At 38.7% G+C, this 22,919-nt stretch overlaps 1 protein-coding gene across 1 annotated transcript in view; it reads right to left on the bottom strand.

The window, feature by feature from the left end:
• The window catches only part of Slga (proline dehydrogenase slgA), a 35,537-nt gene that overhangs the window by 8,052 nt on the left and 4,566 nt on the right, over positions 1-22,919 (bottom strand). Inside the window, exons 2-3 of the mRNA XM_078187185.1 lie at positions 4,627-4,835; positions 1,793-1,974 (exon numbers count right to left, since the gene is read on the bottom strand). Of these exons, the coding sequence (XP_078043311.1) occupies positions 1,793-1,974; positions 4,627-4,835 (391 nt within the window). The remainder of the gene's footprint in view (positions 1-1,792; positions 1,975-4,626; positions 4,836-22,919) is intronic.

Genomic DNA, 22,919 nt, shown 5'->3' with positions numbered 1-22,919 from the left:
CAAACCCCGAATGTTGATACCAGTAGTACAGATATGAAACACGATGACTTCTATACGATTCCATTGTGCAAATCTTTCCTCTCTGGCAAAGTGTTTTTCCACAGTTCCGAGCATTGAACCACGCGAAAGGAATTTTTAACGGACATTATAGCCCTGACATTTTTTAATTATGGTTTTCTACAGCAGAGACCCAATTTCTTGCAAATTCAGGGTACTAAATTACGTTATTGTAATGTCCCATTTAATATTTGATCGATTACTGCAAGTTTCAGCAAGTTTGAACTTTTCTATGCAAATTTTATCCGAGTTCTTCGTAAATTTTCTAATTTATTCCTTTACTCTCGTTGCAATTTTAAAACTGCCGTGATTGTGCTATATTTTGTTTCCCGATTAATGCTTGCAGTGAATTACTAAAAAGATGGAGCTATAAAATTCTGTTGCGTACTTTATCAATGATTTCCTGCGCATTGTACGAGACCACAACGATTCAAAAATTCCACGCTCATTCTCCAGGTGCCTTTTGAATCATGCGACCGAATACCGCATAAAGTTCCATGTTTAGAATACCGAGTTCGAAACAGTCGTGATTTACCGCGCACAATATTGCGTCAATTAATCATACGGCGGCAGAAAATATTTGACAACCTTTTCCAATGTATTCCGCGCAACGATTACTTTAAGCTGCAATGATTTACGCGACAGTGATGACCATCGGCCACGATAAGCGGTAATCTTGAAAATTTACGACGTCTAAAAAATCCGAAGATCGCATCTACCCCTTTCGACCTATCGAAACAGCATGTATCATGGAAACATTTTTGTAATACTATAAATTGTGAAAAAATAAAACAGCAAAGAAATCTGTTTTTTATTTTTACTGGTTTGGTAGTTTTAGACGTTAATGAACATTTCGATGAACTTCGAGCAGTAGGCAGCCAGTACTTTCCCCACGGCACTCTTTATCTCTTCGCACAGACTTACCGATGTCTGGCTCGCTAATCATTTGCATTTTGACCAGACTGTGCGGAGTCAAACGTCGGAACATTTCCCGACACGTGCACCGTTATCTTCCACCTCGGGAATCACAAGCATTCTGCAATCTTCCTGCTTCCCGCGCAATCATTGCATTCGTATTCGAATGTTCACGTACACACATGTTTCATGGGATCGGAGGAAAGGAATTGGTTTTGGCAATCTTTTCGCAACGGATTCAAAACTGTACCGATCTCAATGGTACCGAAACAGGTTCTGGGAGTACTTCAGAACTGGACCAGGAAGATTTGGGCAATGTTTGGAACCATAATATGCTGCAGTGAAATTTCTAGCCACTTTTGAACATCAATAACCTGAAAAGTATACATAATCAGTGGACTGCATGTACTAAAATCGTGCTCCTATGTCTTGCGATTTCTATTTTGCATTAAGAACTGCAGTATAAATGATTTCTAACATTTAAAAAAATTACAGGAATTTTTACCAATGATTTAAAATTAATTCCGTGTTTAGAAGTATCCGAACATTTTTGTGGCCGATTGAAAATTCTTTTCGATATACAAAAATCACGAAATAAGCAAACCGTGCTTCAAAGCATAATTAAAAAACACAATTTGCTTTTGTCAAAAAAATCAGTGACTAAATGGGATAAGGCAATACCTAATAAATTTATATTACGATTTACAATTTTCCGCATGTTCTTTTTTGGGAGCGTAATAGGAAGGTAAAGGCGGTAAAAAGAGATTTCCAAGCATATTAGGTACAAGGTTCTCTACCTGAGGTAGTAACAATGACTTACCTGCAACAGATTCCAGGCATCTAATAAATATATCCATGTTCCGTTCGCAGGAAGCTTCGTTCAAGTAGAAGTACGTCCTTGCTGAAGATACCTTGTACCGTCGATCAGCGAACGGTTTCGCCACGTGGTACTTCTTTAGGGGCCCTTCCCTTTTCTCGTCCCCGGCTTCGGACACGGAAGCTCTGTAATCGATCATTATACACGTCATTCCTTTGAGCTTTCCCTTTTCATTTAGCGTTCACGCGTCTATCTTTCAATGTCGGTGATACGAAAGGCTGTAGGATAAATGCAGGTGGCATGAAACATTGCAGAATCTCGTTAGAAACATAACGATCGCTAAATGGAACTGTTACACTGTAGATTTTATGCATTTGTTGCATACCTAAAAAATATGTTGACAGAAATTGACAAATAAAATTGTTAACGATGCTGAACATACAGTAATTTCTAAATGCAGTAATATCTCGCTGAATGTCGCAATTTTTCTCTACTTTGAATGCCGCGGTACTATTGCTATAGCACTGTAATTTATCGATTTTCTTGCTACGCCGATGGAGTCGGCGAACACGCGTGTGCTGCGACATGCGCTCAGCACCCTAACTGGAATTCACCTCGACAACTCATAATACAACATAACGTTTTTAATTTCAACACTTGAAAACTGAATTCTTTTTTAACATATTGCTGACAGTTTTCTGATTAAAATGAGACTGAACATGAAACAGTTTCGACAAATGATTCTTCATAAATAAAATAAGTTACTCGACACGCGTAATGAATAAATATGGGATAAAGTACGTCATATACAAAAAGTTAGAAATAAAAAATTAAATTGCTTTAAAGATTAAATCTCTCTCTCTCTCTCAGTCTTTCTCTTTTTCTCTCTGACGAGATGTCGACAACTATAAAGACGAGTTGCAGAGCTCGAAGGAGCATGTTTTGTTCACGCTAAAAGTACACTTTGAATTCCAACCCACGACATTCAACGAGGCATTACTGTATTAAATTGATTAACTGAATATTAAGCTTGGATTTTGCCAACGTTACCAACATTTACACTAGCCAGAACACACTGTACCTTATACAATTATTTCAAACGATATTCCCAATTCCGAGATTACTATTCTTCCAACACGTTTTAATAACGAAAGTTGTTTTCTGAAGGTTTCCCTCAGGTGCGCGTCCACAGAGAAGAATTTCCATGCGGATGCACTGGCATAACGTTGTCACGCGGTTATTCGTGAAAAATTTCGCAAGCTAGAAAATCGATAAGTTCTTCTATCTTGCACGGTCAAACACATTTATGCCTCTCAAGCCAAGATCCACGGTTTACCGCCACTTGCGTCTTATAGTCCCTCGATTCATATTTGCATTGAACATCGTTACAGAAAAGCTATGCTAATAGGATGCCTCATAGTTAAGAAACTGTAATATTCCCAGCGGAACTATAGTTTGCTTCCCTCGGATGTTTTCAAAGATATCAATATAATATTCTCATTGGGAGGGAAACGAGAACTTGTGCAAAACTTGCAAAATTCGAATATACTATAATGTTCATCACTGTTGCATTTACTCAGTTCTCAAAGTATAATATTACCGAAGCATTATTTCTGCCAAAATTAATTTTTTAATTGCATAAACATCCGCAATCTAATCGTCATCTAGAACCAGTCTGAATGATTTCAAACCAAACTGGTAATTTAAGTAATCCAATGAAAGTTGATTCACAGCAGTGGCTCCTCCGTGCCCCCTAGAACTCTTTATCCGCCATAAAGCTGAAATTTCCTTTCACGATACCGGCGTGATGCTGACACGGTATCCTCTTTCGGAATCCTCTCGAGTGCCTTCGCGAGCAAATGCCGTCTCAAAGTAATTTTCAGGTAGAAACCATTACCCTAATCCCGACTACATAACCGCCGCTTTTACTTGAAAAATAGCTTTCTTGGCGATGGGAAAGCGGTTCTATGCTTGTACGATACTCGGCGATGGGACTCGCGAAATTCTTTTACACGCATTCAGCTTTCTACCTGTTGCCTATTCGAGATAGACTCGTCTGCAAATCGACTCACTACAGAGAAGAAAGTACCCAAAAGCAGTAAAAAAAAGCATTTTTTTTTTATTGAACTCGCATATTTATGCCTAATTAAGTATTTATGACTTATGAACGCCAAATAGATAATAAAATTCATCTTTTAATAGAACTTACACATAAAAATGTAATTACAGAATACAACAATTGAGTATAGATGTTTGCAAATCGGCTTCCAAGTAATGACAAGTAGCTAATAACTCTTAGGTCACCCGAGCTCGCCACGTTGCTGGTAAACCTTAGATTCACACATGAGGCATAATGCGTTCGATCGTTCAAGATGCTTACTTGATCTCGCGTTTTTCTTGTGCGCTCGCGTGGAAATGAGAGGATGAGGTCCTAGCCCGGTCAGCAAGGTGCTAATTTGTCGTCGTATTCTACCAATGAAAAGCCGTGAAAGTCGTACTATTCGATCGTGATACAGTGGATACACCTGATACAGTTACATTGATCTACATAAATTCGTAGATTACGAATGAGATTGTTACAGTAGTTTTTAATCTATTTTTTTAAGAATTTCTTAACTGGCCTTCGATTTTAAGCTCCGCAGAAAAATTGATTGTATTTTTTCACGCGTTTGTAATATTGTATATCTTTGACTTACGTTATGTCAGAAAGCTTCAGTAAATCCATTATTCATGGATCTATTGCCAACGTAGATCAAGTGAATCATGTGTGCACGTGCTATACAGGTAGTTAATGATGATGAGCAATTGCGGCGGGCGCGAGAATGGCGGATACGTACTGTATTTCACGTCTTTCCGCTTCCTCTTGAGAGATGTCCTCTTCGACAGAGTAATCAAGGATCGGCTTCACGCCAAATTGTCGCAGCCTATCCAGGACAGGAGTGATCTGCACCTCGTCTTCGCCGGCGACAAAGTGACCGTAAAAGGTAGCCTTCATAAGCTTTGTGAAAAGCTTCTCGCCAAGAACCTGCTTGGCTATTTTCATTAACTGAAACAGAACAGATTTTTCCTCTAAGCGAATCGTTCGTGGCCAGAGATTGGTAGATCAATAGGTTAAAAATGTTTGAATAAGATTATGTAGAAGACACAAGGTGAGAAATTAGGTGGGCTGCTTCTTTGGCAAAGATCTTTATTCGACTGCCTCTTTCTCTTCGAAAAAGGGCCTCCACCCCTCGACGAACAGTAATAGAGACATAAACAGTACGCCGCCTGACCGGCGACCATCTCAGAGATCGCTTACAGTTATATTAACTATAGGGACCTCATCAGTAGTATATGGTAAATATAATTGTCAGGTTTAAGTTACGGAGATAATCACTTCCCTCGGGAAGCACTCTTTAAATTTAAATTACTGAGACGATCCTCTTTAAATGTTCCACGATGGTTGAAATAAAACGCAAAGTTCTGAGACAAATCTTCGAGATGTCACTTACGTTTAGTTGAGCCTAACGAATATTACCTTCATGATTTTTATCTAATTAATACTTAAAGTCTGTGAACCACAGCTTCATTAGCGTACGGACTTGGTTTTTTTCTCGCAGATAAAATTGCTCGCACGAAACCGCAAGCGTGATAATGATTTTCGGTTAGAGAACAATAAAGTGCAAAGTGCGAAAGCAAAAATTCAATATCCCTGTCCTCAAAATGTCGCTGAATTATTGCCGCATAAAAACGAGGACATCCTGGCGATCGGAACAAGAACTTGGCAGCGAGGAAATGATATTCGCGTGGTTGAATTGCAGTGAATGAATTGTGTTTGCGTTTGATGATTGCGAACTGTGAGCAACATGAGTCACGAGATATGAATTATGATCTGTACCGCGCCGGTCTGCGGATCCGCGCGCAAATTACTATAACCATTTAGCTCGCGCGAATGAAAAACGACGTGTCATGAAAAAACATACCGTTTTTTTAGATCGTAAATCGCGCCACGTATTACAAGCAGCTTCGAGTGGGTAGCTTTTCTCTACCATGGTTTACGCTTGCATGGATGTAAACTGGTTGAAACGATGTTTACGAAAATCAGGGACTTCGAGTCGACTGTTGACAATGTTTTTCTTAGCCGACTACAATGGCCTCTATATTTCGTTAAAGGGGATAGGCGCGTTGTCTCCTTTTGGCAACAACACTCGCCTTGACGCGAGCAACCCACAGTTCGTTGCCCTCGCCTACGTATGCAATTTTAGTCGAAAACGATTAGATCGAACTTATTTCGTTTACATGCTGTGACTTTTAAATACGAACAATGTACTATACGCTACGCTCGTACCATACGCTATGTTTTACAAGAGCGACGAACGAATATAATCGATGTTACAAGAAATATTTTCAACAAAAACTTCCGAAATTGAATAATTCGCATCCAATTCAAACGGGACACGCCTGAATCACATAAGAATAAAATATTCTCTCTTTATCGTGAACCAGAAACCCCACAAAGTCCAGCATATCCTATATTCTCAACACCCTGTACATACAGCCCGCGTATCCGTACCGATCGATAAACGATGCTGATAAGAAAGATATAGGAAAATGAATGCTCCAGAAAAGAGTGATCGGTAAACATACATTGGCCGACGCTATTGTACCACCGCATGCGATCCAACTATCGGCGATTATGCGAAAAATGCTCCTATGACATTTGGCGCGATCCGTTGTCTAGACACGATATATCGACCGGATCTCGACAGCATCATTTCAAGGCCGACGATAGGCTGAAACTATCGTCGGAGTTAGAGGATTCAGCGGCTCGAGAAAGCGGCAGAGGTGTCTCTCGGACTGTCCTAATTGTAAGAATCTTGCGGACGATGCATTTGCCGAGACTAGAGCCAACGGATAAGTTTAGCATTGAGCTAGGGGTTTCCACGGAACAGCGCCGGAAGAAGAAATGATAACGAGAAGGCTGTCAAATATGATCTTCTCGTGGAAAATAATTGACTTATAATTGGACCAAAACTCAACGAGACTCTGGAACCTAATTATCATTTTTCAAATGTTCTACATATGATTTATACTCAAACGAGCGACTTGAGATTCTCTATATAATATAAAATCTAGTTATACAGAATTCAATATTTAAGAGGTATCCTGAAAATTCCTTGAAGTTCTCGTTATAAACTATATTTCGCATTTCAAGAATTATAGCCTATAAAGGAGCGACACATACGAGGTGAGATTTAAAAAACGATCGCCATTGTAGCCGTTTACTTTTCGATCGAGCTGCTCGATAAAGAGAATTATCAATTCCTCGAACGTCGTGTTATGAATTATAGTTTCGAATAACAAGGTGTGTTGTGAAGATTACCTGGAACTACTAGCGAACTTGGAAAGTACTTTATAAAATTATGTATTACTGCATAAGTACATTAATACTTATATATTAGTAATAGAACGGCGTTATAATTTATAACATAATATAAAAACAGCATTTATTTGCACACGTTAACGACAAGCGAACGATTGAATTAATCTTTCTTTTTCTAGCTATTACAGTATGATTGGTGAAAGTGAGGCTATCATTATTTCATCGCGCGATGACAGTCCATATACTCTTTTCGTAAGGTATATTTCACATGCACGGTTAGTGTGCTGGTAACAAGCATTGATTAGAACCATATAGGTCGTGTGAAATGCGTCTACGAACTCTGCCAGGATCAATACGGTCTTGGCAAAAAGTTCTTAGACGCTGGCTGATCGATAACTGCTACCCCTGTTGCATAACCGAAATAACTATAGCACTTATCCGTGGAACTTCGTACCGAACATCACGATCGTTTCGAAGTTTGCACCGCAATTTTCAGTCCCTGATTACGAATTATTCACAGTACTCGGTCGTCGTTATAAGAAACAGAATTTAAATAAAAGTTAATCGTTTCTTCGAATAATTTGAAAATACCGTAACAGTATTATTAAATTCTCACTACTTCACCGTACCATAAGTTTTACAAGCCATGTTTTAAACTACAGCGGTTCCATCTGCACTTACATATGTGGTACAGTTTCCGGGTAATTTTATTATCCGAATGCAAACAGTGACTCGTTGAAGTCGTATCGTGCACTTGAAATATTCACGCGTGAATGGGTCTGCAGTGTTGACGATTCTCATTCATAAATCTACAGAGTAGTATACTAATTGACGAAACCCACAGAATTTCGACAGCGTCGGGCGCTTATTATCTTGCATAATTTGTTCACCGTGGGATGAACGCGCAAACCACACAACAACGTAGCTCGTGCAGTACTGCGTCGTTCATACTTACGGCGCGTGTTTACCTATTAGGAAGTTATCAGTAAAAGCATATGTAACCCTGGCAAACTCTAATAATCTTCAGGACACTTTCTTATCACGGCTACATAAACAAAATAGTAGCCAACAAACACAAAACGGTCCGCCCCCGGTAAATATTGTTAGTCATCGCGATTAGGCTCGTCTCGCTCGCGTAGATTTCACCGTCTGCTCCCGTGAACGATTACACAAAAGGATTAGATGTCGGCGAAGATAGCTTCGACAGCAAAGATAATACTAATTTTTCAGAAAATCTAAGTTTTGCGCTTATTGTAATTATCGTTTCGTTAATATAAATGTAGTATTAAACAAATATATATGTGTGGAAATGAAAGGAAGATAACTGCAAGTTAAGAGAATATACAAATATTTTCGTTCGGCAGCACGTGATACAAGACATCAAAAAAGACACGCTATGTATAAAGCGGTATTTCTATAATTGGAACACTCTTTGTGCAAGATCATCCGCCGATGATTAATCTGCATAAAATCTAAATAGAATCTAAAATTAGCGGTTAACAAAGTCGATGCTAAAAATACGAAAAATCGACTGGAAATAGAACGGCGGTGTTTTCAGCCGAGGTGGAAAATTCCTTTTTGACACACGATCCCTGCGATCTCAACGATAAATTGTCTCGTGAAACCTATCGCGATCGGATCGATGAAGAAACGTCCCCGCAATTACATTCAACCCTTTCGCGTTTGCATCATAACAATCGGCTGTTCTATTTCGGGAGTCTCGATTAATTACGCCTCTCGTTGTATGGCCAACCTGTATCGATTTGATAGCAATATGTGTTAATTAATTTCGTATTTATCCTCGGTCGACAATCGTTTTCGTTCGCTTGTAGAGCATCGTTCGGATAATAATTTAATTATAAGGAATTATTATTCAACTAGTAGTCGAATGTTAAAGCAGCGTTAATAATTAAATATAAAGCAGTAATCAACTAATGAATAATATAATTGAACGGCACTATAATCTTGTGGATTGATTTTAAGGAGAAACTGCGTTGAATTTTAGAAAACAATAGAACAGTGAAAGTAATGTATACTTGTTCCGAGTGGCTTAGTCAAATTTTTGAAGTTAGTCGTCGACATTTTCCGACAATCTCGAAATACTCAAGTAGTCCGCTCAGCTTGAATATTCGAGCTGAGGTTCGCTTTTTTTCCGAGCACTCGGACAGGCTGTCAATAGCGATCAATGCGTCATGAGACCACTGGAATGCCAGAATTTAGGGTACATCATCTGGGCGACGCTTTAAAATCGGCCTCATAAAAGCTGCTAAAACGTGGAAGCTTTTTTACAAATAAAATTGTTTTCGAGTTCATTTTCTGTTATGTATTTATTCGCGTTCTGTAGACAATTGTTTGCGTTCGCGTCCCTTTGAACAGATTTTTATTCTGATTTAAAAGAATGGAACAACGTTCACACCTGAGAGGATATCATTAGAAATCTCCACCACGGGACTGACTCGTTAAAATACGGCAAAGGGGTTAAGAAGAGCAGTAAATGTTGGCGTGTTTTCTAATGTGTTATCGGAAAATTCACACCCGCGACGCTAACGTAAGTAAATAAATTGTATTCTCGCGTAGATTCGGAGTGCGCATGGCTCGCGATGCGCAGAACTGGGTGGGCGTAGTAAAATTCTTTGCCTTCGTTGACCTATTTTCCAAAGTCATCAATAAAATCACACATGAAACGGGCGCCATTAGATTCGTACCATTACCCCCGATCTTCGTGCAGGAAAAAGTGCCAATCTTTTCGGTAAAGCCATATATTCCCGAAATGTGCATACCGTACAGGAAGTGGCGTCATTTTCTTAACAAAATTGGAACACCATCTTTGCAAAAAGTAATCCAAGCGGAAGATATTTAAATTTTAATATTCCAAATACCTTCGCAATTCTTACAGAAAACGATTTAACTTTATTTTTAAAAGTCGTATACGATCTAAACATGCACTTTATACCTTCATTCGTAACAAAATTGTAAGAATTTTTACTATTCCGAAAACAATAGAATTTTTACTCCAATTGTAATATATTTTCCTACATTAGTCTCAATTAAACAAATGAGTATTGTCTGAACTATATTGAGTTCAATTTTAATCATTCACAATGTTTCAATCAACAAGGAAACTGGCTGCACAATATGAGCAATAATAAAGTGCTACAATAATTTATTTAATTTCTGTGTGCATGAACTTGCTAGCCTCCAATATTTGAAGAAATAAAAATGTAGCGTAATATTTCAGATCCACTGATATGTATTCGAATATTGTCAAGACATTAATTAATTAATAGAGAATTTTTAAACACAATCACAAGATTGGCACAACAATTGAATCTCACTGATTGTAATACCGCATGTCGTCGAAATTTTTATTGCCATTAAGAAATGTTACAATGATCGGGATGCGTAGTAATTGATTGATGCAAGGTCAGTGCAATATAGTCAATGTGTAAGTAATACGTGTAAGTGGAAAAATGATCATCATTAACGAAACGCAAGGGAATTCCGCTCTAGCACGATAACGCCATACCATACACGACAAAGGCAGAGTATTAATCAACTGTTTGACAAACACCATATAACCGAACATGCTAAGGATTCTTTATAATTTTATTCATCAACTTTTTCCAATATAATTTTTAAGGCGCCCCTTAAAGGCTTCTGTAGACTTTAACGAAACATGAAAAAATGTAAATTTTCACAAACTAGAAAATCAAGTTATAGTTATCATCGGGGTCTTAAATAACCCCTCGGACTGTCACATAAGAAATTTATATTACAAAATGCAAAAGATCTATAGTTTCAATATGATAATTGAACTCTTCCAGGGTCCAAATTCTGCAAGCACTCTTTCCCTCTAAACACATTAGAAGTAACAAATACCTTTTGTTAGAATCATAAACCTGTTTCCGAATGTAAATTCAAATCTTCAAGATTAAGCTTTCGTCTTCCAGACTGACAGATTGTTCGTTTATGAAACTGAACAGAATAAAAGATATTTACACCCTGAAGAAGATTTGATTGGTATCGCAGTTTCGTGATGCCCGCCAAAGAACGATAACAAACTATAATTTCCACTCGCTGCCGAACAAATCTGTAACAATACACCGCACCTGATGTAATCAGCGTCGAATACAAAACGTGTGAAAGTGCGTTACAGTCCAGCCAGCTGCAATCTGCTCATTGTTCGTAGCTGTAGATAAAGAAAGTCAATAGCATCAAAAACCGACTGTATCAGGTGTCTCTGTTCTGTGTTCTCGGAACATCAACAGCAATTTATCGTGATTCAAGCCGTTCCGCGAATCCCACGTTCGTATTACCGACACACTAAAGGCCTAGGCGATGCGTAGCAATTAGCATCGCACGTGTCCCTTCCACTGATTAATATTTCCGACCGGGGCTAGTGAATGGACTTTGGCTGCATTCAAACGCTCCGACGCTTCTAAACAAATCATTAACAGACACGGTCGCACGAAAGAAACTGGCGGTTTCTTTATCGCCTGCTAAATAAATCATTCACCTTCTTTGTACGGTCGAATAATTCTTTATTCGAATAAAACATCTTCGTAATTCTTTGTTCTAGCTGGCAATTCGAAATTATTAACAGATTTAGGAAACAGTTCAATTTCAACTGGTTACAGAATTATAAAATTACACAAAAAATTGGTTACACAAAAATGATAAAAAAAAAATAATAAATCAAATATGGAAGGAATAAGTCGATAAACTATGAAGAAACATTTTACATTCCATTATTTCTGGAATGATCGATTGTTCTAATATTAATAAATTAGTTATACAGCTCCGAAACATTTGAGCAGACCTTTGCGCAACTTTTCAAAGCCATGTCAAGGCCGACCGAGTCGGCTCTTTTATTTGTTGAGATTTTTCATGGACCGGTTGTGATACGGCACACCCCGGTGCCAGGGTTCCGTGTAGCCGAACACGCTCGACCAATCGAATTTGACGAAATTTCAATACGTTCGGAAACAATTTAGGATTGATTCACAGGAGTATGCGAAGTTGAACGGACCACGTATGTTGTGCTTAAAAACCCCGACGTCCGTTTAGCACGTTGTTCAATCACGAGTAGCCCGACGTAATAATGTGCTGACTCCGAGCGATCGGCAACCGGTTCTTGTGGCTAGACGTTAATCTTATTTGGCCCATTTTTTTCTGGCGTAATGTTAATGGAACCAGATAATTCCTCCGATGAGCCACGCCACAACGAAAAACTCGTTTCGTCCGGATTCTCGTTTGCCGAACCGCCCGTCGAGATCTATTTGATCGGCCGTTGTCAATAAATCTCGTTTTCATACGTCCTTTTACAAAATTTAGAATAACAAGCATATTCTCCTTCGTCGACTAAAGTGATTCATTGACGAACAAACTTACTTTTTCAATTATATTGCAAATGAGATTGTCTTCGTCAAGTGTTCTACGTGTTCTATTGTTCCACGTATTCTCAAAAGAAAGAACTCCTTCGTTGCCCCGATATTTTAAGGTGAAATGTAATTGAGACAATTAAGTCATTAAATTGCTAAAAAACTCTTGTTTTCGTCGAGCAAAAGTTCACGTGACTCCTTAATTAATAAAAATGTCCGCAGGTCGATATCTAACGTTTTAAATTGATGTTGTTGAATTTCCATATCGTTTCACGGTGAAAGAAAAATCATCTCCAAGAGTTCTTTTCAGCTTCTCTTAACCATCGGTTCTACGAACCATGGTGGTTTGTTTTTATAAGATAAAAGTTCGTCACCAGGACGAACGGCGACTCTCTTTTGCCTTTTCGGCGAGTAAGCGTTTGGGTCTCAGCGGCGATCTTGAATTGAACGGATGTGAGAAAGATATACCTTCTCGAGTCTTCTTTAATAAAATAAAAAGAACAAATTATAAAGTATTATTATTATATGGTTCTCATTTAATAACCTGAAATTCCAATAGATGCATTATGTTCTAAGTTGGTCTCGTATTTTTCTGATTATTAGGAAACTTTGGTCCATATTGTGCAGCTCAGTGTTCGGAATACTATGTTCTTTGAACACCTCGAACATTTATTATTGTAACGTTTTATGCTAGCCATTTTGAATCACCAATGTCAGACGACTCGTCTCGTGCAGATCTCGTCATGCAAATTGCTCGCGTATCGATCTGATGAATGTAACGGTTACGTAACCGCGATTACTATATCGTAATCACGACGCGACGAGCTCGTACGACACGTAAATGACGCCTTGGAATTCGCAGCGGGCGATAATGCCGGCTAATTAGTAGTTAAACGCGTCGGTTTCCTTATTATCATGTGTTTAAAGAAGATTGTCGAAACCGGATAATTCTGTACGCCGATCGGGATTATCGTTTAATAACTAGAAATTATTGGATTCGTAACGTTTCCTTAATATGAACTTATCTCGTAAAACGTCGCGCGAGTCGAAAAATCTCTTATATACCCAACGTGCGCTAACATTATTTATAATTTTCTTTTTAAGTGAAACACGTCGTACACGATTATGTAAATGAACTAATTATCGAAGAAAATTTACTCGTGTTACTCCTACTCAAAGTCCTACTCAAGTCTTGATATTAATGTTTCTAGTTAATGTAATTTAATGTATAGATATTACATTTAAAGTCGAATTGCGTATCCAAAAATTCTCTATACGAATAATACGATAAAATAGTAATGACAATAGCACATATTTATTTTGGTGAATAACGCGATAAGAAGAATCTCGAAAGAGTCCCACTGTGTAATTAGCTAGAAGAAGAAATGATCGCCACCTAATTAGTACACGCGTTACACGGGGCTCCTCATCAAAGACGCAAAAAAGAAATAAAACAAGAGTTGCCCAATCTTATGCAAACCAGTTTGAAGTGGATCGGAATTTTTGGGATACTGAAATTCTTGCCTTAATGGGTACACACACAAACATACAGGGTGTCCTGTAACTGATGATATAACTAACCGGAAAGGAGGCGATTCCATGCGAGATGATACATCGTAAACACGGATAGTATAGAACAAATCTCATTCTACATTTTTACCTTCACATTTTCGCGTGAGATCGCAATGAAACCTAACTAATCTATACTAAAATTGTATTTCTCATCTCCTCCGAAACCATTAGTTTACGTTACTAGTTTACATTATGTTGTTGATTATTGCATAACATCTTTTACATGTTGGTAAAAAAATCATCTAAATATTTTGTATTTTTGCCACATATTTTGAGTTTCGTGCAAATATGAATTCTATGAATATTAGTGTAATTTATTTATAAACCAAATTTCTTCATTCCGAAGACTATATAACATATTTCGTCGTATTTTTCTTATATAGGTATCTTTCAAAAAAATAAAGACACAAAGTTATTTTATCTATACCAAGCTAATATTAAATATAGAAACGCTAAAAAGTTACAAAATAGACTACTATTGAAAAAACCATTTTTACAGGAACAAAATTTATTTCTCTTGGAAGACGAATGATTTTACATACAACTCGGTATCGCCAAGTTTCAGAGCTCAGCCTATCAAAAAAAAAGTATTCGATCTCGGATCGCGAGCGTTTCGCTAAAACATTTTTGTGCCGACGTAACTAGGAAAAGTTTCCTACGATTGTGTAACGATTCGTACACTTGTAACTACATTGTTGACTCTGGCAATAAGACCGATATAAGTCTTGGCACACGTAGCAAGGTAGCTGTCTAGATAACGCGTTCACTGCAATCAAACAAGAGATGAGAGGATTATAAAGCATATAATCGTCGTAAATCTTGACCAGTCGTCGTTTAGGATGTTTAAGTAAACGGTTGGAATGCTTTCGCACGAAGACGATACACGTGTCCTGATATTTCTATGGTGGCTAATTATTGTAGATTGTTCCTTGTAGAGACGTTCACGCGTCCCGATGCTATTTTTAACAAGTATGCGCGGATTAAAACACGGATATATTAATTAAACGCGTGACGGGTATCTCTAAATACTTCTGACACGGCGATTCGACGAGAACTAGCTAACGAAGAAAAAAACTTTTCGCTCGTGATTGGGGCAAAATGAAGCGACACGCCGGTGGCCATAATCGCGGGCCACAATCGTTCATCGGCAAACGATTCCGATGATCTCGATGACAGACAAAAGATCGCGAAGACTTGGGGTCTTCTTCGTGGCTCGTTTCGCTCGACGTTGATACTGCCGGAACGTGGCAGCTTGGAACTAACTAGTTGACCTTGAAACTACTTCTCACGTGTCGTTTCAGTCGAATCCAATGAGAACCCTTTCTCCTTCTATCCTGCTTTCATTCATTTGCACTCGAATGTTCGCCGCTCCGATAACTCCTCGAGCAGCGACGAGAGAAGCTTTCATTTCAATGACAAAGAGACCGGTATTTTTGCAGTTCAATTATCGGTGTCTAGAAGTAGTTACGCTCGTCTGTCCTAGGTTAATGAACTCCGTGGAGAGTCTGTTAATTAAGAATTAATTCGTTCACATTCGAAAAATTCTAGCAGCATTTCATTCATTCTAACATCGTTTAATTGCTTTCACGTTACAGTAGAACTCTATTTAAATCAATGTGACAGATAACAACTAGTTCAGAATTAGTTACAATCTCATCAACATGTTCAACGATAGTAGTCCACTTGCCATTCATCGCTAACTATTATTTTTCGTTTATTTAATGGTTTACGTTTATATAAGCTTTATGCAAATGAAGTTTGTATATATAAATGGAATTCATATAAATGGATTTCATATAAATAGAATTTATATAAATCGAGGTTTTATATACAAATGAAATTCGTATAAATGGTGTTCAGATGTATAATTCAAGTTATGCTATGTAAATGAGGTTTACGTAAAAAGATTTACGCTTTTCTATGTTAAAATATTGTATGCTTCCGTATGTATAAATGGAGTTCGCACGAAGAGTTCATACATATGAATGGAGTTCCACTGTTGTACATGATTATTGGGGATTGTAATACTGTGACCAACGTGTCGACGCTGATAGTAAAGATTTTGGTGCGCTGTTGAATTACTGCCGCGGCGCCAGGCGCCAAGAAAAACGCGTAGGTGCGAGTCCATTACAGTATATGATGCAGCGGGGGCTGCACCGTGGCGCGCATGCATCGGTGTGCACGTATGCTTGGCCGATCGCAGACTCACTCAGTAACCCTGAAATGCTTACGCTGACTCAAAGTGGACGTCTGCAGACCGTTGCCTCATGGCGATCCCGACCGCTGTTAGACTTCGGTCAGACAGTCGCTAGACGATATGCCACCGTTTCGACATCTTTCCATAAACATTCACGCGACCGTCACGTTTCTGATCGGCGCGTTTAAGCTCGGTTCACACGCGCGGCTACGGCTACTTCGCTGAAACCGTTGAAATGTTCACACGGATGCGCGCAGTCGTGGATGCTCTTGTTCGATCCCTTCGAATTTAACTCGCGTACTTTTCGAATTCAAGACTTTAGATAGATCACGGTAGAAAACAAAATTAGGAAGAATTGTTCTAACGTTTTTGTACTGTCGTATGAAGGGCTTAATAAATAATAGCATTATTGTACGTTAAGTTTAACAATACACGGACCTTTAAGTTTCTCGAAACTACAGATAATGGATTTGCACCACTTTCAAGATAAACGATCCACATGCAAAAAAAAATTTTTTAATTTCTCGGCAATTGCGATTACACGTCGCGGATATGCCCCGACGATTAATGGGGTCAACGATGAATTCATTGACGATTACCACTTATCGCTTCCTGGTTAATGAGTTACTGGACTAATTAGAAGAAAAAATTGTCTCTCAGCGATTAAAATCCCGGTCAGACCGTCTGGCACGTGATGTCTGCTTCGTACACGAGTGTTCCCATAGGTTTGTTATTGAGAGGCACAGCGGGAAGGACAACAAACCATATTATCAGAAGCCTCTAATTTGCCCCCACAATGTTTATCATGCGACTGTCTAACGAGCGAATCGAAAGATTCCACAATCTGGAGGCAGTCCGTCGGATGAACAACTGGAAAGTTTGGATCATTGTAACGTCTTCGATCTTCTCTTGCATCAGCGCAAGAAATAAACTTTTTCATTTGGATGAACGCATCGTTCATTAATCGATTTACCTTGCGAAGCGAACGATTAACTGCGTCATCTGCTGACTGATTTCTTTGCAAAAAATCTCCGTCTGTATTCTTTCTAATAAACGTGCTCATAATTGCACGACGAGCGCGAGGACCACCTGTAATCCGAGACGCGCACATTGAACTGCGCGTCGCAGAACATGTTAAACATGTGCTTTCTTGGAATTAGAAGTTTTCTTTGTCGAAGATGCGATCTTCCAAGAAGGAACATTGTATACAAACTTGTTCCGTTTGCTGTTACGCGATGAGAAAATTAATCCTTTGTCATTCAAATACCATTGTTCGACCAGAAATCACAGCTTTTGTCAACCGATAATTTCTGCTTTCTCAATCCTAACCTACGACGCGATAAACAATAACTCGCAGTCGAAACACTTTTTCGAGATGCACAATATTTATTTAAATATTTTCTCTGTTCGAAATTATTACATTTTGACTCGATGATCAGCTAATGTATTATTGAAAATCGTTAATAAATGGATTCGAATGATTCGAGAGTTGGAGCGATTGAAGATTCAAAACACTTATTTCAATTACACAAAGACTCGTATGAAAAAATAGTTTCACGAAGAAGCTATGATTCAATTTGAACTCCTATAAGAAAAGTAGGCGTAAATCGCGTTTCGTTTCCATTTGCTTTCGAAGGAGAATCAAGCAAAAATGGGATACAAATGCGAGAATATTTTACGAAACGAGTAAGAAGAATGCCTTTAAAATTTGTAAATAAAAATATCGAGCGCGCGTTACAATGAACCTTTCTCAGTTGCAGCTGAACACAGGCGAAACAAAAACGGCCGCTTCCTAGTTTCCAGCTTTATGGCTCTCCAAGAAAGGCAGGCATGTGCCAGCAGAAGTGGAAAAACATAGTATCCGCAGATTACAGCATCGGGCTCTTTATTTTTCCACGTGTTCAAAGGCACGCGCGATTCGTCGCCCTCGAGTTGTCAATCAGCTGTTACCAGATAGTTTGCCATTGCCAACGATTAGCATTGCCAAGATTCGCTTTGCAATCTGCCTCGTGCGCCGGCTCGAGCAGTTTTCGAAAATTGATAGTTATCCACGTTGTCATTGGCGAATATCGTCTTCCCTATCATCAGACATCCAGGCGTTCACCATGCGATCGTACTTTACTTCTACGCACAGACAATACACGCAACAGCTGTTATATTGTAATTCCACGTTTCCATTCAGCTAAAATTAGCTTGGCTAATATTCAGCTCGATGTCAGATCCATCAACATTTATCTAATATTTTATATAAAATGTAACAACTGGTCAGAGTCACATCGATTCAGCCTGCACTTTGCACACAGAGACGCGCACGTTATTTATATCAAACGTTATATAAAATTTATGCGACGCCCACGCGACTGGGCGGAAATGTTACTACATAACGGCGAAGTTAAACGACGCAGGATGATGTTTCAGCCATTTTTAGTGTTTATTCAGCTTTATTTCTAATACGATATGCTTTTATACATATACGGTTTAATATTCGCTGATAGAACAGTATCTTTGTAATCTGATGGGTACTGTTCATAAAAGTATGCATCATCTGTTCACGTAACAATAAAATGCACACTTTTACTAAACTATATTTTATTAAAATATACGAAAGACATTTATCATAGCGACAATTTTGTACTTCAATATATCTTCTAGTATTTCTTTTTTCCTTAATTTGTTTCGACAAGTCCGTGGAAATATGTTTAAAATAAGTAGACCACGGATCCTGTTGGATTTACCAAAAATTTTCGGAACAATGTCTGGCTATTTTTTAACATAGCCAAATACATGTATGTATAACTGTGTTCAGCGAGTGGTTTCATCATCTTTATTTTTTGTGCACGCGCTTATCAGAAACGCGAATTCATAGAGGAAACGAATCTCAATGACACTTTGTTCCCCAGTAGTCAGGTGTAATACCTGTTTCTGAAACCGATTAGCCGTAATCTGACCGAATCCACCTGGCCGAGGGTTAAGAGACACTCACCGCCGCAGATCGTCGGTTAATATAAGATAAGCAAGGTATATGCCGATTGATTCGACGACTGTTTAAATCGTTCACCAAACCGCGATAAGAACCGTACATCCCGGTAATTCCAGCTCGCGAGTTGTATACGTAATATTAATGAGCTGTACGGGAATTACGAAGAGATTTGTCATAGATAACGGTCGGAATCGAGTCGAATCGAATTGAATCGAAATCAATGTCACCTCCGTATCTAGATTACCACGCAAAAATTTGATTGATCGTTGATCCTCGATCTTACAATTTTATGATTTCATTCCGCGTGAAACTGACTTGTTTGAACAGTCCTGATTAGAAGGCTGAGAATATTAATCGAATGCAAGTGCGAGTTCGTAAGCGATACAATTAGTAATTTCCTGTTGATCGCGACAATCAAATGAAACGTATGTCCAATCAAATGAAATATTAATAAAAATACTGACGTCATGTATTCTTGTGTAATATATCTTGAGATCGTTATCGCGAGACCTCTTTATCACAGCCAGGCCATTGTCAGATGCTAATTCCGTTTATCTTTCTCCGATCGAAGTTGCATTAAGTCAAGAATATAGTTCATAAAGTGAACGTTCTATTAGAATCGAATGTTTGCGAACGGTTTGTTAATAAGCGAGAAATAGTTTTAATTGCCAATTGTTTTTAAGACGTATTGAACTTTGCGAAAGTATCACAACTTTTCAAATACTTTACAAAGAATATTTAAACATATCTTAAATATTGATAACAATACAAAAAATACACCGTTATATTCGGGCGAGTCTACGGAATAATTCTAGTTGAGGTTTATCAGAGTATTTCAGCTACATCGTGTTCAAATTACACTCGTAATTAAAATAATTATTAATTCAATTAACTGGAAGGTTTGAATTATATAATCGACAGACAATGTAATTAAATAGCGAAGTAGAATTAGCTCAACTTTTGGTTCACCCAGTTAATCAACAATTTAAATAATAATAAGAATGAGAATAAAATTTATAAGAATAAGAAGAATAAAGATAATAAGAATAAAAGTAAAGAAAGTCGTATCACTGGTGTCCTATCATTTCTCAGTCTAGAAGGTCATCCCTGCTAATCTTCCGAAGATAGTACACGACTACTCCACGACTATACCCATATTCAATAAAACTTCCGGCCCGGAGTTTTCCATACTTGCCGACGCAACATCTGGCAAAATCGCTGGTCGTCAAATTACGACCTCGGCCGTCATCTCGCCGGAGATCATGAACTTGCCCGGTACTATCCCACGGCGATAGCACTGTGACAACGCCCGTCTTCAAGGTCGTCTATAACGCCACCAAAACGTAACGCCATGATTATCGTCGATATCGCAACAAGTTAGTTGACTTAACATCACTCGCCCCATAAACATTCCTCGCATGACAAAGAGTACATCCGAATTCAGCAACGCGTTGCGTGATGCGACTGTGAATCATTTCTACTTATTCTTATACGATGTTTGACGATCGAGAGCGGCGAAAGTACCGGTGTTCGGTTTTCCGTCGATGAATATTTTTAAACGTTTTGCACTCGAAGACATAGCGCTGTTTTTACATTTCGAATGCAAACTAAGAAAATTAGCAAGCATTTCAAGTACCTTTTTCTTATCTTCTTCTTATTTTTCTTTCATCATTATTATTATTATTATTATAAAATATGGGAATAATACCGGGTTTATTTATTGTTCGAACAAAACGTACGCCAGATCTTTGCACGAAGATAACAGTAGATTGTGCGATTATTTCAAGCGAAGCGTCATCAGTGAATTCCTTGGATTTCGGTAAGAGTGACCGGTTGACGTACCACACGCAATCTTTAAAGAATCGCTTCGTCGGAATCGTGTTCGATAACTCGGGGGATTACGGTACTCGACAGAGATAAATATCGATACATGATCGACAACCATCAAACAATCCTATAAATAGAACTCGCGATTCCGTGAATTCATTCGCGGCTGGCGTGACTCTTTTTAGGGTTGCCCCAGCACCGTTTCTGTTTTTGTTTTCCGGCTTCGGCGATTGGTCTTGTAATCTGATAAGCGTTTTATGTCTGTCTTGCTAGCAAGGTCCTCAAGGCATTGAACGTTTCGTTCGCCTATCCTGTTAAGATCCCTATTTGGTGAGTTGCCTGTTTAGTGCATAATACGCGTCTCATCCCCGTGTATTATAATATTAGGTTGGAATACAATAACCAAGACGATATTATAAAAGACATTAAATTGTTTATTGACTCTAAAAATGAAGATTTTTTTTCAAAAAGGCACACACGAGTTGCCCAATCGCTGGCAGAAAATCGTAGATGCCAATGGAAGTTGTTTCGATTGAATGCAATAAATAACGCGAAAAATTGCGCTTTTTCTTTTTTATTTTTATTTCACGCCCGTTCCATAGTTTCCAGCCTAATATTTCGCCGAAAGGGTTTCGTGAATGAGCAATCGATCGACTTTAGAGTGCTAAACAAACACAGATCTCCCGATCTGTTTGAGATGGTGTTCAAACGGGCCGGTATCTGCGGACACCTACCGACACAGCTATCGCCACAGACAGGTTAATTATCAGGGACACTTGAAAACTGTCGGTTGATAGAGTGCATATCGATCCGATAGAAAAAAGGGGTAGGTCGATAATCGACGTCCGACCGACACGGTCAGACTTAATTCTTGGGAATCCCGAAAACGACACACCGAAATCGCCTGATACTGTTTCAATTGGTCGCGTCGAAAGTTCGGCAGTCTGTCGCAATACAATTCGAGGCGTAATTGCGAATGAATCATTGAGATTAGCTCGAACTTCTTCGAGGCGTTATGCAATACGGCTGATAAAAATGTTTCACGAGCTCTCGCCCCTATATTATTAAACAAGTTCTTCTGATTCTGCGTTGCGGACACCTGCGTGGCAATTAGGTGGTTTAAAAGACGAGTAATTGCCAGGCCGACGTACAATAACCCGTACAATGTCCCCTTAACGAAGCAAAACCAAAACGGAACGCGGCGAAACGATCGAAGAGAGCGAGAAAACGTCGAATTCGTCGCAGAAACCGAAAGGTAACCCGATGTGAAAAAGCTCGCGTAACATTCCATTCGCGGGATGGTCGATGGCGTCACGTCGGGGAATCGTGTCGCGCTTCATCAATAATCAATAATAATCGATATCGGCGGCTGCGGGGCTCGCGCATCCGTGGCAGGAAGCGAATCGCCGAGAACGCGTTCCTCTATTTCCGTACCCAGCAAAAACCGAGCTATAATTAGTAAGGAAGAAGAGAATTTTCGTTACATACGGAACGATGTATAATGACCGCGACGATAGAAGCGAATACACCGAGAACCGGGCGAAATCTTCACGCGTACCGTCGATAAAACAAGCTGCGAATAAATTTGTATGCGCTTAGTTAAAAACATTTTCCTTTCTTCGCCTTGAAATAATATTTAATAAATTGCTGAGATACCATGCGAAGCTGTGATCGGAACTATTAATGAGAATGTTCAAATTAGAATTCTGTAAAGGAGATGTTACGTAAATTTTCCGTACATGCTGCACACTTTGGATCTAATACGCACGTTCAGAGATAGTTTCTGTAATCTATATTTGATATAAAGAACG

Source organism: Augochlora pura, chromosome 7 (genome assembly GCF_028453695.1).
Source record: "Augochlora pura isolate Apur16 chromosome 7, APUR_v2.2.1, whole genome shotgun sequence".
In the NCBI taxonomy this organism is placed as follows: domain Eukaryota; kingdom Metazoa; phylum Arthropoda; class Insecta; order Hymenoptera; family Halictidae; genus Augochlora; species Augochlora pura.
The sequence above is the reverse complement of the archived record's forward strand: the minus strand, read 5'-3'. Positions and strand labels throughout refer to the sequence as shown.